This window comes from Engraulis encrasicolus, chromosome 4, assembly GCF_034702125.1.
Source record: "Engraulis encrasicolus isolate BLACKSEA-1 chromosome 4, IST_EnEncr_1.0, whole genome shotgun sequence".
Taxonomy (NCBI): domain Eukaryota; kingdom Metazoa; phylum Chordata; class Actinopteri; order Clupeiformes; family Engraulidae; genus Engraulis; species Engraulis encrasicolus.
Window position 1 is genome coordinate 1,064,293 of NC_085860.1, and position 15,231 is coordinate 1,079,523.

General features: G+C 43.4%; 1 protein-coding gene across 1 annotated transcript; it reads right to left on the reverse strand.

Moving 5' to 3' along the window:
- Nucleotides 1-1,992: 1,992 nt before the first annotated feature.
- LOC134446624 (calmodulin-like protein 4) lies at nt 1,993-8,679 on the reverse strand. Its single transcript, XM_063195931.1, has 4 exons — nt 8,654-8,679; nt 7,845-7,985; nt 4,553-4,741; nt 1,993-4,196 (listed from the first exon to the last, which is right to left on the reverse strand). The coding sequence occupies exons 2-4, from the start codon at nt 7,909-7,911 to the stop codon at nt 3,919-3,921; spliced, it is 534 nt and encodes a 177-aa protein (XP_063052001.1). The 5' UTR covers nt 7,912-7,985; nt 8,654-8,679; the 3' UTR covers nt 1,993-3,918.
- Nucleotides 8,680-15,231: the final 6,552 nt, after the last annotated feature.

A 15,231-nucleotide genomic window follows, 5' to 3' on the forward strand; every position in this document is an offset into this window, starting at 1 on the left:
CCATTTTGATTACTACCACTAGATTATAACCACTAGCCTAGATGTCCGTTGGTGCGTTCCCGTCAGACTGTAACTAGCTCATAAAAATGTGTAGTAAAAGCTCTTGGCCTGTATGTATGGCAAACGTCACGCTGATCATGCTTTGGGCAAAGGGCAGTAGGAAACCACAACAAATACATTGTTGCAGTTAAATGGTGGCATCACATATTGTAACTCAGCACAGCTTTACGAGTGCATAAGTTTAATATACATATGTCTTTGTCTGTTGCTAAGGGCTGATGTTCAACAAACAGACAGATGGTGAATGCAACAAACATGTTCAGAAAGTGTGTGCGTGTGTGGGTGGGTTCGTTGCGCGCGCCATACAGAGATACTATGCGCGCACGTGTGTGTGTGTGTGTGCGTGCGCGCACGCTCGCGCGCGATATTAAAACGCGCCAGTGCAAGCTAATGTCTTGTGTGTGCATGTGTGTGTCTGCAAGTGTGGAAATGTCTGGTCCATTTAGTGAGTATGTGAGCTCCCATAATGATGGGTTCCACAGGGACGCCACAGGGAAGGTCGCTGCATCGCTTTAAAAACTATAGGAGCTTTCATGGCAGCTTAAACATTTACTGAAATAAATGATAGAAGTCCGCAACACTGTTAATGCTCCCAGTGATTTATTTGCACGACGTTTCGGACCTTCGTCCTTTTTCAAGTAAGGACGAAGGTCCGAAACGTCGTGCAAATAAATCACTGGGAGCATTAACAGTGTTGCGGACTTCTATCATTTATTTCAGTTACTCTATTTTGTCCAGCACCTGTGCCACTGATGTGCGCGCATTCTCCACCAGCTTAAACATTTACCCCTGAGCCTTTAACAGGCGTTACTGTACAAAAGTAACAGTTTAACAATGGTTTTATGTATGGTGCCCCAAATAGTCTACTGTAGATAGTCATAGGAGAAATATAATTAACACACAAAGAACACCTGTGAGCAGTGTGAAGTGCAAGGACGGTCAAATGGCTATACAGTAGGCCCTATGCTGTAAATGTTATGTATGAAAACACAGACTCTTGTTTTGCATGTTTGTTAATGGCCCGTGTGTGCAAGTCAAACTACTCCCTTTCATCCTTTCCTGTCGCTTGTGGCCTCTTTGCTTTTGCTAAATATATTGAATAAAATATGTAATCATCAGTCAAGCCTTGCTTCACATGTCATCAGTCAAGCCTTGCTTCACAAGACCACCGAAAAAGACAGGAGGAAATAGTTTGACTGGCACCCACTGTTGTCAGCCTAGCTCACAATCTGCAGTGTGTTGATTTGTAGTGTGGCAGTGTGACTTCAATTTACAGGTGCACTGTAATATTTTTTGTTTCCAGAATTCATGCTGCCCATTCACAAATGTTACCTTTTCACAAATACACACCACCAGTATGACTGGGAGATTGTATATTTCATACATGAAACGGTGGATCTTCTCCATGTCTGCCATTTAGAATTTCCAGAAACAGACATTTGTAGCTGCAAAACTCACTGTACTTCGGTCACACTAATAAACAGTGGTGTATAACTGAGTAAATATTCATGAAAAGACCAAATGTTTCAATGAGCAGCATAGTTGCAATACCTATTCTGGCCACAATCCTACACAATGCTCCTTTAAAGCCCACCTGGGAAACTCCCTCATTGTGACACAGCACACAGTGCACACAATGAAATTGCATTTACGCCTCTCCCCTGCAAGGGGGCAACCCCAAACGGCGCCTTAAGGGAGCAGTGCTGCAAGTCGGTACCATGGTCAGGCCAGGGTGCCTCAGCCATGGAGGAAGATGGGGGAGAGCACTGGTCTATTACTCCCTCCACCAACCTGGTGGGTCAGGAGTCGAACGGGCAGCTGCTTACCCATGACTGCCCACGGGAAGTAACTTCAACTGAATACACAATACAATACAGTAATCCACAATGACAGCATTAAAAGGTTTTTATTAAAACCCTAACATTTAGTACATTATATTAAATTATATTTCATTTGATCTTCATTCTATCAGCTCACTTACAGTGTACAGAGTATGCACACATACACTTAAGCACACCCACCCACCCACAACCACACCCACACTCACACACACACACACAGAAGAAAGCATTCCCCCCACTTCTAACTCATGAAAAACGTTCTTGAACACTGGGCCTACCTTGTCTAGTAAACGAAATGCATTTATATTTTAAATTCTACCAATCGCCTCTAACTGACGTTTCACCACTGTTCCGAGCTCTGGGTATGTGTGGATTATTGTTGTGTGCATCTTGGGGCAGCTGGGCGTGGTCCCTGGTGACCAAGGGTGACCTTGTCTTGTTCTTGGGGAGACAGGTAGGGAGACGAGTAGAAAAGATAGCCCTTTCTGGCTTATTGTCTTTACTAAAAAAGAGTAATGCACTCGGTCAAGGTTACACAGACCCATATAGACACAAAGTCCTCTTCAGTGTGTACCAATGTATTTCGTAGTGTCTAGAAACAGCACTCTTGGAACAACACTCATCTAACACACTTAAAGAGTTGAATTTAACACAGAGTGTACACAAAAGGGCTTAAAGCGATCAGGAGACTGTGCAGCCAATGTTACTCAGGTGCTCATCTGTACCGGGTGAAGTGTAAGTCCAAAAATGGAGGAAAAAGCAGAAGCATTCTGGGTGCCTCTGCTCCTTCATCCCTTAAAACAGAGTGTGTTTAGTCCCACTGTCTGAGTGTTGAATTAACACAGCGAAATTTAGTGTGCACCAGAGAGGCATCATCCTCCATCGGCGTCTGCCAGAGGGTAAGACCTTCGCCAGTGATGGTACCATCACTGCCATATGTATGGGGCACCTAAGTCACACCCTCTACTTCCTGGTTCATGGGGCATGGAGAGTCAAAAAATAATTACTGGGCTTGAAATGAGTGGTTTTTCGACACCAATCCAAACCTTGGACCTCCACCTAAGCACCACAAATCCACGACGACTCGCCTCGTTCACTTCCATTCAATTCTTTGCAACTTATTGCCCCATGAACCAGGAAGTAGAGGGCGTGACTTAGGTGCCCCATAACCAGAGCCATACAGAGGGGAGAGTCGGGCAATCTATACTGTGTCCTAGGGCCGACTTCCGCATTAGCAAAATTAGCTATTTAGTGTCTCAGAACTGCTTAAGCGTTGCGAATGTTAGTGCCTAGAAGTGGGCGTAGCACACAGCAAATGCAATGCGATGCAATGCAGGGAATATGACAAGACTTGCTGTTCGTAGTAATAACTTCAGATAAACATCACAGATGGTAAAACTGTTGTGATTATCATTACCGAGACAGTTGATAGTTTACATATTTGTGGTGATTACCCCGCAGTATAGTTCGTTAGTCCTTATTTTTGGCTTTTAATGTGGTGGTTTTATGTTGAGTCTATGGAAAGACAGCCGCTTTAGGCACGACCTCGATCTCGTTGAAAGGCGGGGCTGCAATTTAATTCCTGGTCCTCCAATCGCGCAACTCTCCCCTCTGTATGGCTCTGCCCATAACCAGCGTGACGAGTGCCATGTGTGTTCCGCCCCTTTTTGGGGGATAACATTGATGGACAACAAGTTCAAGGCAAGGCTCTGTTGGTGTTGAGGAAGAAGACGCGAAAGACAAAGATCTGTAGACTAGAGTTGTTCACTTTCAGCATACCAAAGACCTGTTGTGTTGTCGGCTGTTCAAATAGCCAAACAGCCGTGGCTGAATGAACTGCGTTTGCGGAACCGTTCATTCACGAACGAAGTACCCGGACGGCCGGTTATGCGTATATGTGCAGTAGGTAGAGGCATTCATCCTGGGGTCATAGGTCGAGTTGGAGGAGGTGTTTAGTTGGTTCTTGGCTTGTGTGGCGGACTGGGTGGAGGCTTTTTGCTATGGGGAATTGCATCCCTCAGCGCCGGCCGGAGGGTGAGGCCTTATTAGCTCTGCGGTCATATGTGGAGTAGGAAGAGATTTTGGGGTCATAGGTGGAGTTGGTGGAGGAGTTGGTCCTGAGGTTCGAGGCGGACTTTGTGGAGGCGTACGCTCTGGGGTTGGCCATGGAGCTGGTGGAGGAGTTGGTCCGGGGATTGGAGGTGGAGTTGGTGGGAGAGGCCATGGCTTTGGCAAACTCCTCATAGTGGATGAAGCCATCGGAGGACACGCCGGCACTCTTGAACAGCTCATCCACTGCCAGAAACACACACGTCAGCAGGCAGACACACACACACACACACACACACACACACACACACACACACACAGATACAAACACCAGTAGGAGGACACACATGTATGCACGTAAGCGGACACGCGATGCATGTATGCAGACACACACAGAAAAAAACGCAGACACACAAAGACAGACAGACACACACACACACTGATGTGCGCACACACTATACATAATGCAGAGCCAAGTAAATATCTGATACGTTCATCCATTCCACTGCTATGTAAGAGTACAGGGATGCCTCAAAGCACATACAGTATATCCTGTGTGTATGTGTGTGTGTGGTGTGTGTGTGTGTGTGTGTGTGACTCACCTTCTTCATTAGTGAGTTTCTCTCCGAGGGTGGTAAGTCTGGCACGCAGGTCCGCTGCAGAGATGTAGCCCCGCCTCTGGGTGTCAATCATCCTCATGGCCAATAGGATCTCGTCGTTGGGCTGCTCCTGCTCCTGCTGCCGGTGCATGATGGTCAGGAAGGTAGAGAAGTCCAGCTCCCCATTACGCTCTTCACACACACACACACAGTCACACACACAGTCACACACACAAACACAGGCAATTACACAAAGTAGTACACAGAGAAGTACACAGACATCATATACGTACATTGCACAAATCCATACACAGTACACCTGTAGCACAACACATGGCGCATTACATCACATATTTATATCTACAATATCTACACTGCAAAAAAAATATCTTGACAAGCTTATTTTTCTAGTTTCAAGTACAAAAAATCTAGTCAATCTTAATTCATGTAAAAAACACTTTTAAAGTAGAATTTAAAACTACTATTTATAGGCCTACTTGTTTAAGACATTTGTACGTCCGTGGGGCAAGATATTTTTACTTGGTGATATTTTTGACTTGTTTTAAGCAATATTTGCTTGTCTAGTAAATCTAGTAAAAACCAAGTAAAAACATCTTGATAAAATATCTAGATGAATAGTCTAATTTTTTGTTCTAAATTCTAGTTAAAATACTACTTATTAGATTATTTTTACTTAATTAAGATTGACTTGGTTTTTTACTTGAAACTAGAAAAATAAGCTTGCTAAGATTTCTTTTTTTGCAGTGTGTGCATACTATAAGTGTAATATACTGCCATAGGTCATGGGTATAGGGAAGATACCCTATACCTGTAACTATTAAAGGATAGTTCCGGCGTAAAATGAAAGTTTCACCATCGCTTTCCCATGCCACATAATGTATCTAATGATGATCCATTCCGGGCAATGCCGCGCCGTTATGGAGTTAGCAAATTTTAAGCTTTTTGGTGAAAAACGCAGCCAATGCATCACGGCGGGGCCAATTATAAGCCTATTATTTTCTGATGTTTCCCCGCTATAAACAACTTCAAAAACGCTACACACTTCATCACAAAGGTCTCGTCAATCAAACCGAGGCACAGAGAGGGTCATCGGACCACACAGTCTTTCACTGGCCAGTGTTTTCAGAGGTGTCTCACTGTTGCAACTCTCTGACCCGGATGCAGGCTACTCAATCAGGTGGCTAGGAAACATGGTCCGCGGTTCTTACACCGGCTGCGACCGTAAAATGAAAAGCTGGAACCCCGACCGTTTTCACCGACTGCCACTGTCTAAACCAGCCATATTACGGGAATGGCTAATAGCATTAGAAGTGGACCAAACTGGCGTAAAAACCCGGAGGGATCGCTACTACCGTGTGTGCAGGCAGCAGATTTGAAGAGTTGCATGGAGAGTAGGCCTACAGGTAGGCAGACTACTCTTACAAAGTAATTGCAACACGGTATAATATAACATGGATTCAACTTTGTAATACCATACCAGTGGTGGTGTACTTACATCTGTAAGAGCACTTCTAGTACGAGTTTATAACATTCCTCCAGCCCTCCTCCATTGCGTAATGGTCCATCTGACCTCGCGCGCCCTCATCATTAGAGTACTTCACTGAAACTACTCTAGCATGCTTGACATCATCAACCACATCGAATGCCTCAGGTCGCACAATTTCACTTGCCATCCCGCGCTAGTTCGTTTTGACAGTGCATTTATCTCCTGTAGTGGGCTACATTTACTGCACATGTAGGCTATGCCTTCCCAAAACAGAGTGCTTGCTGGCAAAGACGCGCGGTGTTGCAACCAGTGTCACAGACAGTCAAGATTCATGAGCCAGACACATTTACACATGTTTCTCTCTCTTCAAACATACCTCCATAGCCATGCGCCTTTTTGGCACAGCATTCCTCTTTAGACGGTTTCGTTTTGGTGTTCCATCTCCCTCTCTCTACTCTTCTTGCAGCCATCATCCTCGAAATGCTCCCTCCACACACGGTAGCGATCCCTCAGGGTTTTATGTCAGTTTCGTCCACTTCTAATGCTATTCCCGTAATATGGCTGGTTTAGACAGTGGCAGTCGGTGAAAACGGTCGGTGTTCCAGCTTTTCATTTCACGGTCGCAGCCGGTAAGAACCGCGGTCCACTTAAGCTAGATTTATGCTTCGCTCGCATAGAATCTGCGTCCGTCCGTTTTCTGTCTATGCGAGTCCACGCCCCCCTCTCAGAGGCTCTGCGCCCGTCGTCTAGCGCCTCGAAAAAATTCTAACTATCCGTCGGACGGACGCGGAGTACGCAGACAAAAAGGCACTATGATTGGTCGTCTCGCTACTTCCTTGTTCTGTTCTTGTGGCAGCGCAATGCCAGTAGTTTGCGAGAGCAGAGCTGTATTCTGTTAAAAACTTTATTAATGCCTTGTGTGTAAATGTGTGTAAATACACGAAGCTAAGCTAAGTAACAAACAATGCATCAGTTGAACACTCGTGGTACAATGCCTGCGGTTTTACTACCGTTCCTCCACCGAATGTAAACACACATCGGCAGAATCAACTGTCTTTACATGCTTGCATTTTCTGCTCGTGAAAACAGACTGGGTATGTCAAATAGTCTAATGATACCACTGCATTGCCTTTGCAATTTGTGTGAAAATACCTAGCTAACCGGGATAGAAAGCAACATTGCTTAATAATGACCGCAGTGCTTACAATGTAGTGAAAGTAGCCTAATCGCGCAATTTCAAATGTGGCTGGCAACGAGACCTCGGACCTCGCAGAGCTCGCAGATGCATGAATACAAAATTGTTTCGTGGCCTCTCCCACGCGACTTTTCACGCTCGCAGTTGCTGAAGTCTAATCTGACCTTAGCCTACCTAGCCACCTGATTGAGTAGCCTGCATCCGGGTCAGAGAGTTGCAACAGTGAGACACCTCTGGAAACACTGGCCAGTGAAAGACTGTGTGGTCCGATGACCCTCTCTGTGACTCGGTTTGATTGACGAGACCTTTGTGATGAAGTGTGTAGCGTTTTTGAAGTTGTTTATAGCGGGGAAACATCAGAAAATAATAGGCTTATAATTGGCCCCGCCGTGATGCATTGGCTGCGTTTTTCACCAAAAAGCTTAAAATTAGCCAACTCCATAACGGCGCGGCATTGCCCGGAATGGCTCATCATTAGATACATTATGTGGCATGGGAAAGCGATGGTGAAACTTTCATTTTACGCCGGAACTATCCTTTAATCTTTGGATGATAGAACCAAGAAAGTCATGCAATATGGTATTAACTCTTACCTATTTTGTGGATGTGCAGGTGGCGAGTGACCTCGCTATGTGTGGGGCTGGTTCCCAGGCTACGCATGACAGTCAGCAGGTCTCTGGCCTCAATCCTGCCTTTGCGCTTCTTGTCATACAGCGAGAAGCACTCCTTAAACTCTGGAACAAAAACCACAATGTTTATGAATGTGAATCATGACTGCCAAATTTTCCCAAGGCCCAGCCAGTTCTCTCTCTCTCTCTGTGTCTTTTGTTTTTGGGTGATGATGATTGGGTGGGCGAAAACTGGAACAATCCCCCTTTGTGCAACGGCCAACAACATGAAAGGGACAGCTCAACCCAACTGGCAAGTGATGACCCATGTGCAATGTATCCCAAACTCAACTTAGGCGTTTTTCCTCTTCGCCTACTGTAAAGACGGTCTTGCCCTTATTCTGGCCAACTTTAGTGATGTGGAAATTGGCCTTTGCCAACAAAATATGAACATTAGAATATAATTTCATTTAACAGTCAGGCTGTAGGTTTCGAAAATACGGCATATTGATATGATCAGATATAGGCCCTATATCAACTTCAGGGTATAGGCTAAATAAACTTTTTTTTAAAAATAGAATAGAAATTGTGGGACGCGTTTCCCCAAGGTAATGATACTCTTAAAATAATGAATTCACAGACAAAGCCAGCAGGTGCACTGAAACAAAAAAAATGGCGTTTGCGTCTTCCTCTAGTCAAGGGGCTAAGCCATCCTTGACTCTCGAAGCTATAACGGCCCTGCCTAAGCAGAGCAACATGCTATTCTTCATATGGAAAAGAAAGTCGTAACTTACCGTTGATTTGGTCATGCGACAAAAACTTTGCCTGTGGGGACGACATTGACACTTTGATTAGCATTTTACGCGACCTGGGCATCGAAAAAATATTTAGCAAATACGAACGAGGGTGCATTGTAGGCTACTTGCCATGGTGTTCCGAGTCGATGGCACTCTCTCCTCATTAATGAGCCGTCAGGCGCAGGAGCGCATCCTATGAAGTTGGGGCTCACCATGGCAGTAACCGATATTTGAAAGCCATGGCCGCACGCAAACGTGATACCAAGTATCACGTGTCCACGGAGTCTGGGATGCTACAGCTTGCAGATGGCACCGTTAAAGCTCAAATTGCTACCTGGACGTCAGACGATAGTGATGTGACATAATACGCCAACCTGAGGTTGCCACCGAAATACTAGACTATTTTCTCGTGCTTCCCGGCAGACTGTCTGTGTCCGTTCGACTGTTCCCAATGCTGTAGGCCTATTTTGGTAGAAATGATCTAGATGCAAGCATCAGCCAAACATAAAGTGCAAGCTTCAGTGTCCAATAGGCCTACTTAATTTAACTATAGTTTAAATAATATTTGCTTAATAATTCTTTGAACTAGTCTCTTATCATTTCCCAGACCCAGACAGAGAACATCAGGCTCAGTAGCCAGTAGGATGGATAAGACTAGTGCTGCCAACAAAATGAAGAAAAAAAACGTATAGGCTATGTAATGATAATGAATGAGCTTAGGCCTACAATATTTATTAGTGGAGGGAACGTCACCATACCTGGTCAGTTTGTCCAGCAGCATGAACACACAAAATACAAGTAAAAGAGCCCTTCACCTTCTGATTCTTCATATCGATGACCTAAGACTTAGTTGGGCCTACATGACGGCAATTTGACTGCACCACATCACCCAGTAATGCACAATGCAAACACATAGTCTTGCCTTGCATCCTTGCGGATGGATTCTAAGACAGAGTTGAGGAACCCTTTTCATTCGAGGGGCCACTTCAAATCCAAAAGTCCTTCAGGGACACAAACCAGGATTCCCCACTGCACTTTAGGGCTAGATTGAAGGCGGCCACCCTACAACTGACCCCACCTTCACTAATAAGTCCCCTAACTTAATTGTATTGCAAATGTAATTTACGTGTATAATATTTCTGTTCTCATAGTGCGGATGCCGAGCCTTTTAGTCACATGCACGCTGAGCCTTCCACAACCAACACAGTAGCCTACACAGCACACTATCCTTTCTCCTCTGTCAGTCACTGTGACAATCTGAATCGAACACAGGGCGCATGGGGCACTTTCAAAGCAAGGGGAATAGCCTAGGCTACTTGGACTGGCATGAGCAGAGAGAGCACTATCTTCATGACGGATGCAATGAGGCATCATTGATGCATGGAGGAATTGTTTCTCTGTCTTAAACCTTCTCAAAATTTCCGTTTCAGTGCTTCTCAATACTCTTTGTTGCCCCCCATGGAGTACACTGTACAAAGGACAACAGTAACAATGCAAAAACTGAAACTGAGAAATGCCTTCAAAGCCTTGGTATTATAAGTGAAAGTGAAAGCCCAACTGGGACTTTCCTGACTGACTTTTTCCTGGACTACAGTTCTGCAATACCATCCACCCAGGCAGGCTGATTGAGAAACTGACAGACCTTGGCCTCCCAACTCCCACCTGTAACTGGATTCTGGACGTCCTTATAGAGAGACCACAGGTGGTGAGAATGAGGTGGTGGATGTCCTCTGAGCTCACAGTCAGTACGGGATCTCCAAAAGGATGCTGCCTCAGTCCTAAACTCTTCACGCTGTATACCCATGACCTTCTCTCAAGCCATGACTACACCATCATCATCAAATATGCTGATGACACTACCATCCTGGGGCTCATCAAAGAAAGGGACGAGTCAGGATACAGGTCTGTTGTGGACTACATCATTGACTATGGGGAGACAAACGACCTCATCCTCAACACAGACAAGACGAGGGAAATTATAGTGGACTTTAGAAAACATCCTTCTCCCCTACAGCCTCTGCACATAAAAGGCACAGAGGTGGTGAGGGCTGAAAGTCATAAATTCCTAGGCATGCAAGTAACATCAAACCTGAGCTGGAATCTGAACACCACATCCATCGTGATAAAAGCCCAGCAAAGGCTGTACTTTATTAGGATGCTTATTAAGGCTGGACTGAATCACCGACCTCTTATCCAGGCCTACAGAGGACTTGTAGAGAGCATCCTCACAACAGGCATCACTGTCTGGTATGGCAACATCACTCAGGCTGAAAGGAAGTCTTTGCAACGAATAATCAAGACTGTGGAGAGGCACAGCACTTCCCTCCATGGACTCCATATATGTACAGCGCATAGGAGAGCAGAGAGAATCATTAAAGACCCACTCCATCCAGCTAGCTCTCTGCTCAAACACAAGAACTGCACATACAAACTGAGACACAGTAGAGCGGACGGCATTCCTACCAAAAAAGCAAGGGTTTTTTAACAGTTTCTTCCCAGCAACAGTGAGGCTGATGGCAAAAAAGAACATGTGATCCACCTTTTCTTTATTCTTTTGATCTCTTTGATTTTTATCACTTTTTAATGTTTTGGCTTTTTCCCATTTGTTCTGTTTAATTCTATTTATCTATTGACTGAGAGGGCCTGCACAAGAGTTCATCTGTGCTTGGACTACTAGTTTATGCACAAATGGCAAATAAAGTACTTAAAACTTTTTTTGAACTTTGGAAACTGACACAGCACTACACACCACACAAGTACACAAACCAAAATTGCATTTAGGCCTATGCCCCACCCGGGCCACCAATATTTCTAAAACGGGACACAAGATAAAGGAGGTGTACTGAAGACCATTTTCATTCTAAACTTAATTCTTGACAAAATAGTTCCTTCACTTTGCTTCTGTAGGGCAGTAGGCCTACAACCATTTTATGCAGATTATAAAAGAAGTCAGATTAATTAATTTGTGACAAAAAAAATCTGTGGAAACCGAAGGGGACCTATATGCATTGCGGACACATAGCCTAGTTTTTCTTAGAGAAAGGATGTCTGCGCTTCAGCCCTTGTGCTCACAGTTGAGGACAGCAGAATCAAGACGGACTGGGCTACTTCTCAGTAACAAAACCAAGGGATGATGCAGGTGTTGAGGAAGATGCAGGTGCATTGAAACGTCACTTTGTGCACCAAAATAAAATTAAAAATATATGCTGAGTGCTCCAGTCATTTCTGGGTCTAGTCACTAAGAAGTAGCCCAGTCTGTTTTGAGCCTAGCTTTTCTCTTTGGTCGTCCATGGCCACGAAGGGTGTGAAAGCAAATTCTGAAATGAATCTAGCCCTGTTACAACTGTAAGAACCACGGACACAAGTTTGTAAACATTTTTAGGCTCAAAGTAATGATCTGTATGAGACAGAAACATGCACCACCTTCAATTGGTCACTAGATGGAGCCAACAACTAAATGTTTATTGACCCTTTATCCAACTTGAGCATTTTCAGCAGGCTTTCACTACAAAATCAGAATTCACTGTTTTATAGGCCTATAGGCCCTAATTTTATTTCTACCTAAACAGTAACAAATTGAATAATTGGATCTTGGTAATTTCCTTGCTGACCACTGACTGTGAGTCACTGTGTGTCCGCAAACCAAAACTCAAAGGTATGCATCAGTTGTACCGTATAATCCTTAATGGCTGTTGAAATTTTGTTCAGTCAACAATAAATTGAAGCAGCTATACAAGTTGTAGGCCTATGCTCGCTACTCTCCATTGGGGGTCAGCTCTATGTTCCCACAGCCTATTCTAGATTCCTGCCACTCCATGTTTCCAAATTTTTAAGAATTAATTTAATTATAGGCCCTATGTTCTACAACTCCATGTCCTCACATTTCCGGGTAAACTAATGTGCCTTTGGAACATAGGGCCTTAATTTGAATTCATTCTTAGAAATGTGGAAACATGGAGCAGCAGGAATATGATGGGACCAATGGGCTGTGGGACCAACCTAAACATTAATGTTAAAAGTCTTAGTGATGTGGGACCAATGGGCTGTGGGAACATAGACACGCTAACGTTTATTGTGTCAAAGTGAAAATTCTTTAATGTTTTCCCATGAAAAGATAGGCTAGCCTATACAGCCACAAATTATGTTTAATTTCTTGAAACTGAGATGACATTCCTATAACTATTGGGTGGGTCACAGCAAAACAGTGCATTCTTGCTCCAAGACAAACCTTCTCCCACATAGTCAGTAGACTAGTAGCGTAAGCAATGGGTGTTAAATACTGGAAGAATCGCTCACAAGGTGATACAAGCATGAAACTTGGCACAAGTGTTCATTAGGACATGCTTATCAATGTCAGGGGTGGAGGCACTCAGAATTCCATGTTGCCTAGCAACGGTTGCTAGGTAAAGCACATTCCCTAGCAACCAGTATCAATTATGCCATTTCTGATTGATTTTGTGGTATGAAGGCATCTGTGCCCTGAGACATTGTCCTAAAATCACTGTAGCAATTCTTCAAGAAGTTATATGGCAAATATGTACCGTAATGACCCCTTATGATGTAATTGTATCCACCCAAAATCATTGTTATTATGTGAATAATTCCATGTTAAATGATAATGTATTTTTAAAATCATGTCAAGTGAAACTGGCTTTACAAATGTCTCTAGGCCTATATATATATCAGAGGCGATTCCTCTTTGAGTACAAGGGAGGCGCCGCCTCCTGTCCAAAATCACGGAGAATAGTATGTAAACTAATGCTTTACACAACTTAATAACATTGCTATTTCAGACCCAGCTCCATAGAAAATGCATGTGCTCAACTTAGAGATGAAACCAATCTGTTATAAGATCCCGAGGCTCGCACGAGTTTTTTTCCGCTCATGACAACGCAAGCGAGTCGAGTCTCAATGGACTTCAATGGCATGTGGGATTGTAAGATTTTTCAATGGCAAAATGCTAAACGGTCATTGGCTATTGCCGTGAATTTTTTTTGATTTTGAGACTGAGCCTCACTGGGAGTGAATGGAGAAGAGAGAGGAGGGGGGAGGGACCGGAGACTGGAGCTCCGACTTGTGATTGGGTGAACCCCGTGTCAGTAGGCTACAGTAGTTGATTTCATTTCGAAATGCGGATATGTTATTAATTTGACTGAGAAGTTTCGTCGTGGTAACCAGTGGGGAAGCTATTCATTGCGGTGTACTCCAGTTTTGTGTACATATTCTTGTAAACCTAGTGACACTATAGTGTTGCGAATAAAGTCTTAATAGTGGCATGTCCTTATCCTTTTTAATCTCCCAATTCAAAAGTTGAAGTTGCCTACTTTTCGTTAGGGCTAGCTTGCAAGAAAGCTAGAAAGCTATGCAAAATGCCAAGCATTTTGGATTAAATTCTGGCGAATTCCAGTCGTCCTTATGAGGAGAAAATGAATATCGAGGAGCAGAGCAGAGCACTGCCTAATATTGACTTGGTGAAAAAGGTAGGGAAGAACAACCGTTTCTTTTGAGCTTTCGTGGTGTCTTATCAACTGGTTAACTGCCAAGTCCCGTGAGTGGCGAGTCCTTGTTTCCTACTGTGTTGGCAATGTCTGGTAAATAATTAAAGATTTTGCGACCTCTAGTGGTAAATTAAGCCGTGCACCCAGTAATGAACAAAGACAACGAAGGCAAACTAAATCACATCATTATGTGGCGGAGGTAGGCCTAATGATAATAATAATAATAAAAACATTTCCCTATGAATAGGCTACAAGGGGGATAATGATTAATGATTAACAAATTTGTTTCAACAAGAGTCCTTTAGTGTGTGAGGCCATATGTGGCTCAGGACCAATGTAAGATGTGTGTCAAAATCCCCCCCCCTTAATTTTTGCGTTCTGGACATATTGTAATTGAACAGCCTCCCCTGTTTGACAGACTACCAGCCGCCACTGCTGTATATACATGTACCACATACTGCCAACTGACCAGGCAAAAAAAAATCAGGAAGAAAGAATGCATACAGTATAGTATATGATGCATACGTGCTGTGCTGAGAAGTGTGAGAAGTGTCTCATGCTTACCCCAGTATTATTCATTATTATATCCAAAACTAAATGGACTATATATATATATATATATATATATATATATATATATATATATANATATATATATATATATATATATATACAGTATATTTAGGATGACTGTAAAATTCTTTCAACCTAAAGGGCCTAATTATATGTCAAGTTAAAGATAAGTTACATTCAAAACAACAGATAGTATTTGGAATGCAAAGACATGTGTTTCTCTCTATACTGGTCAGGTTAATAATATTACACCCCTCTACTGAGTGTATATTGTATTTACAAAGTTAAAAGTACCAAACCTTTCATTTCTATATAACACTAGGCTATAACATTTCTACTGTCGATTACTATTGACTATAGCTAGACAGAATTTAAACATTTTCAATTGGCAGAATTTCACTGCCAAAGGCATTGTTTTCTTACAGTCAGCTTTGTGTAGTCAGTGCATTTGAGATGCGCATAAACACATAGTCTTGACATCTGCTCTATCAAGAACACTTCAGC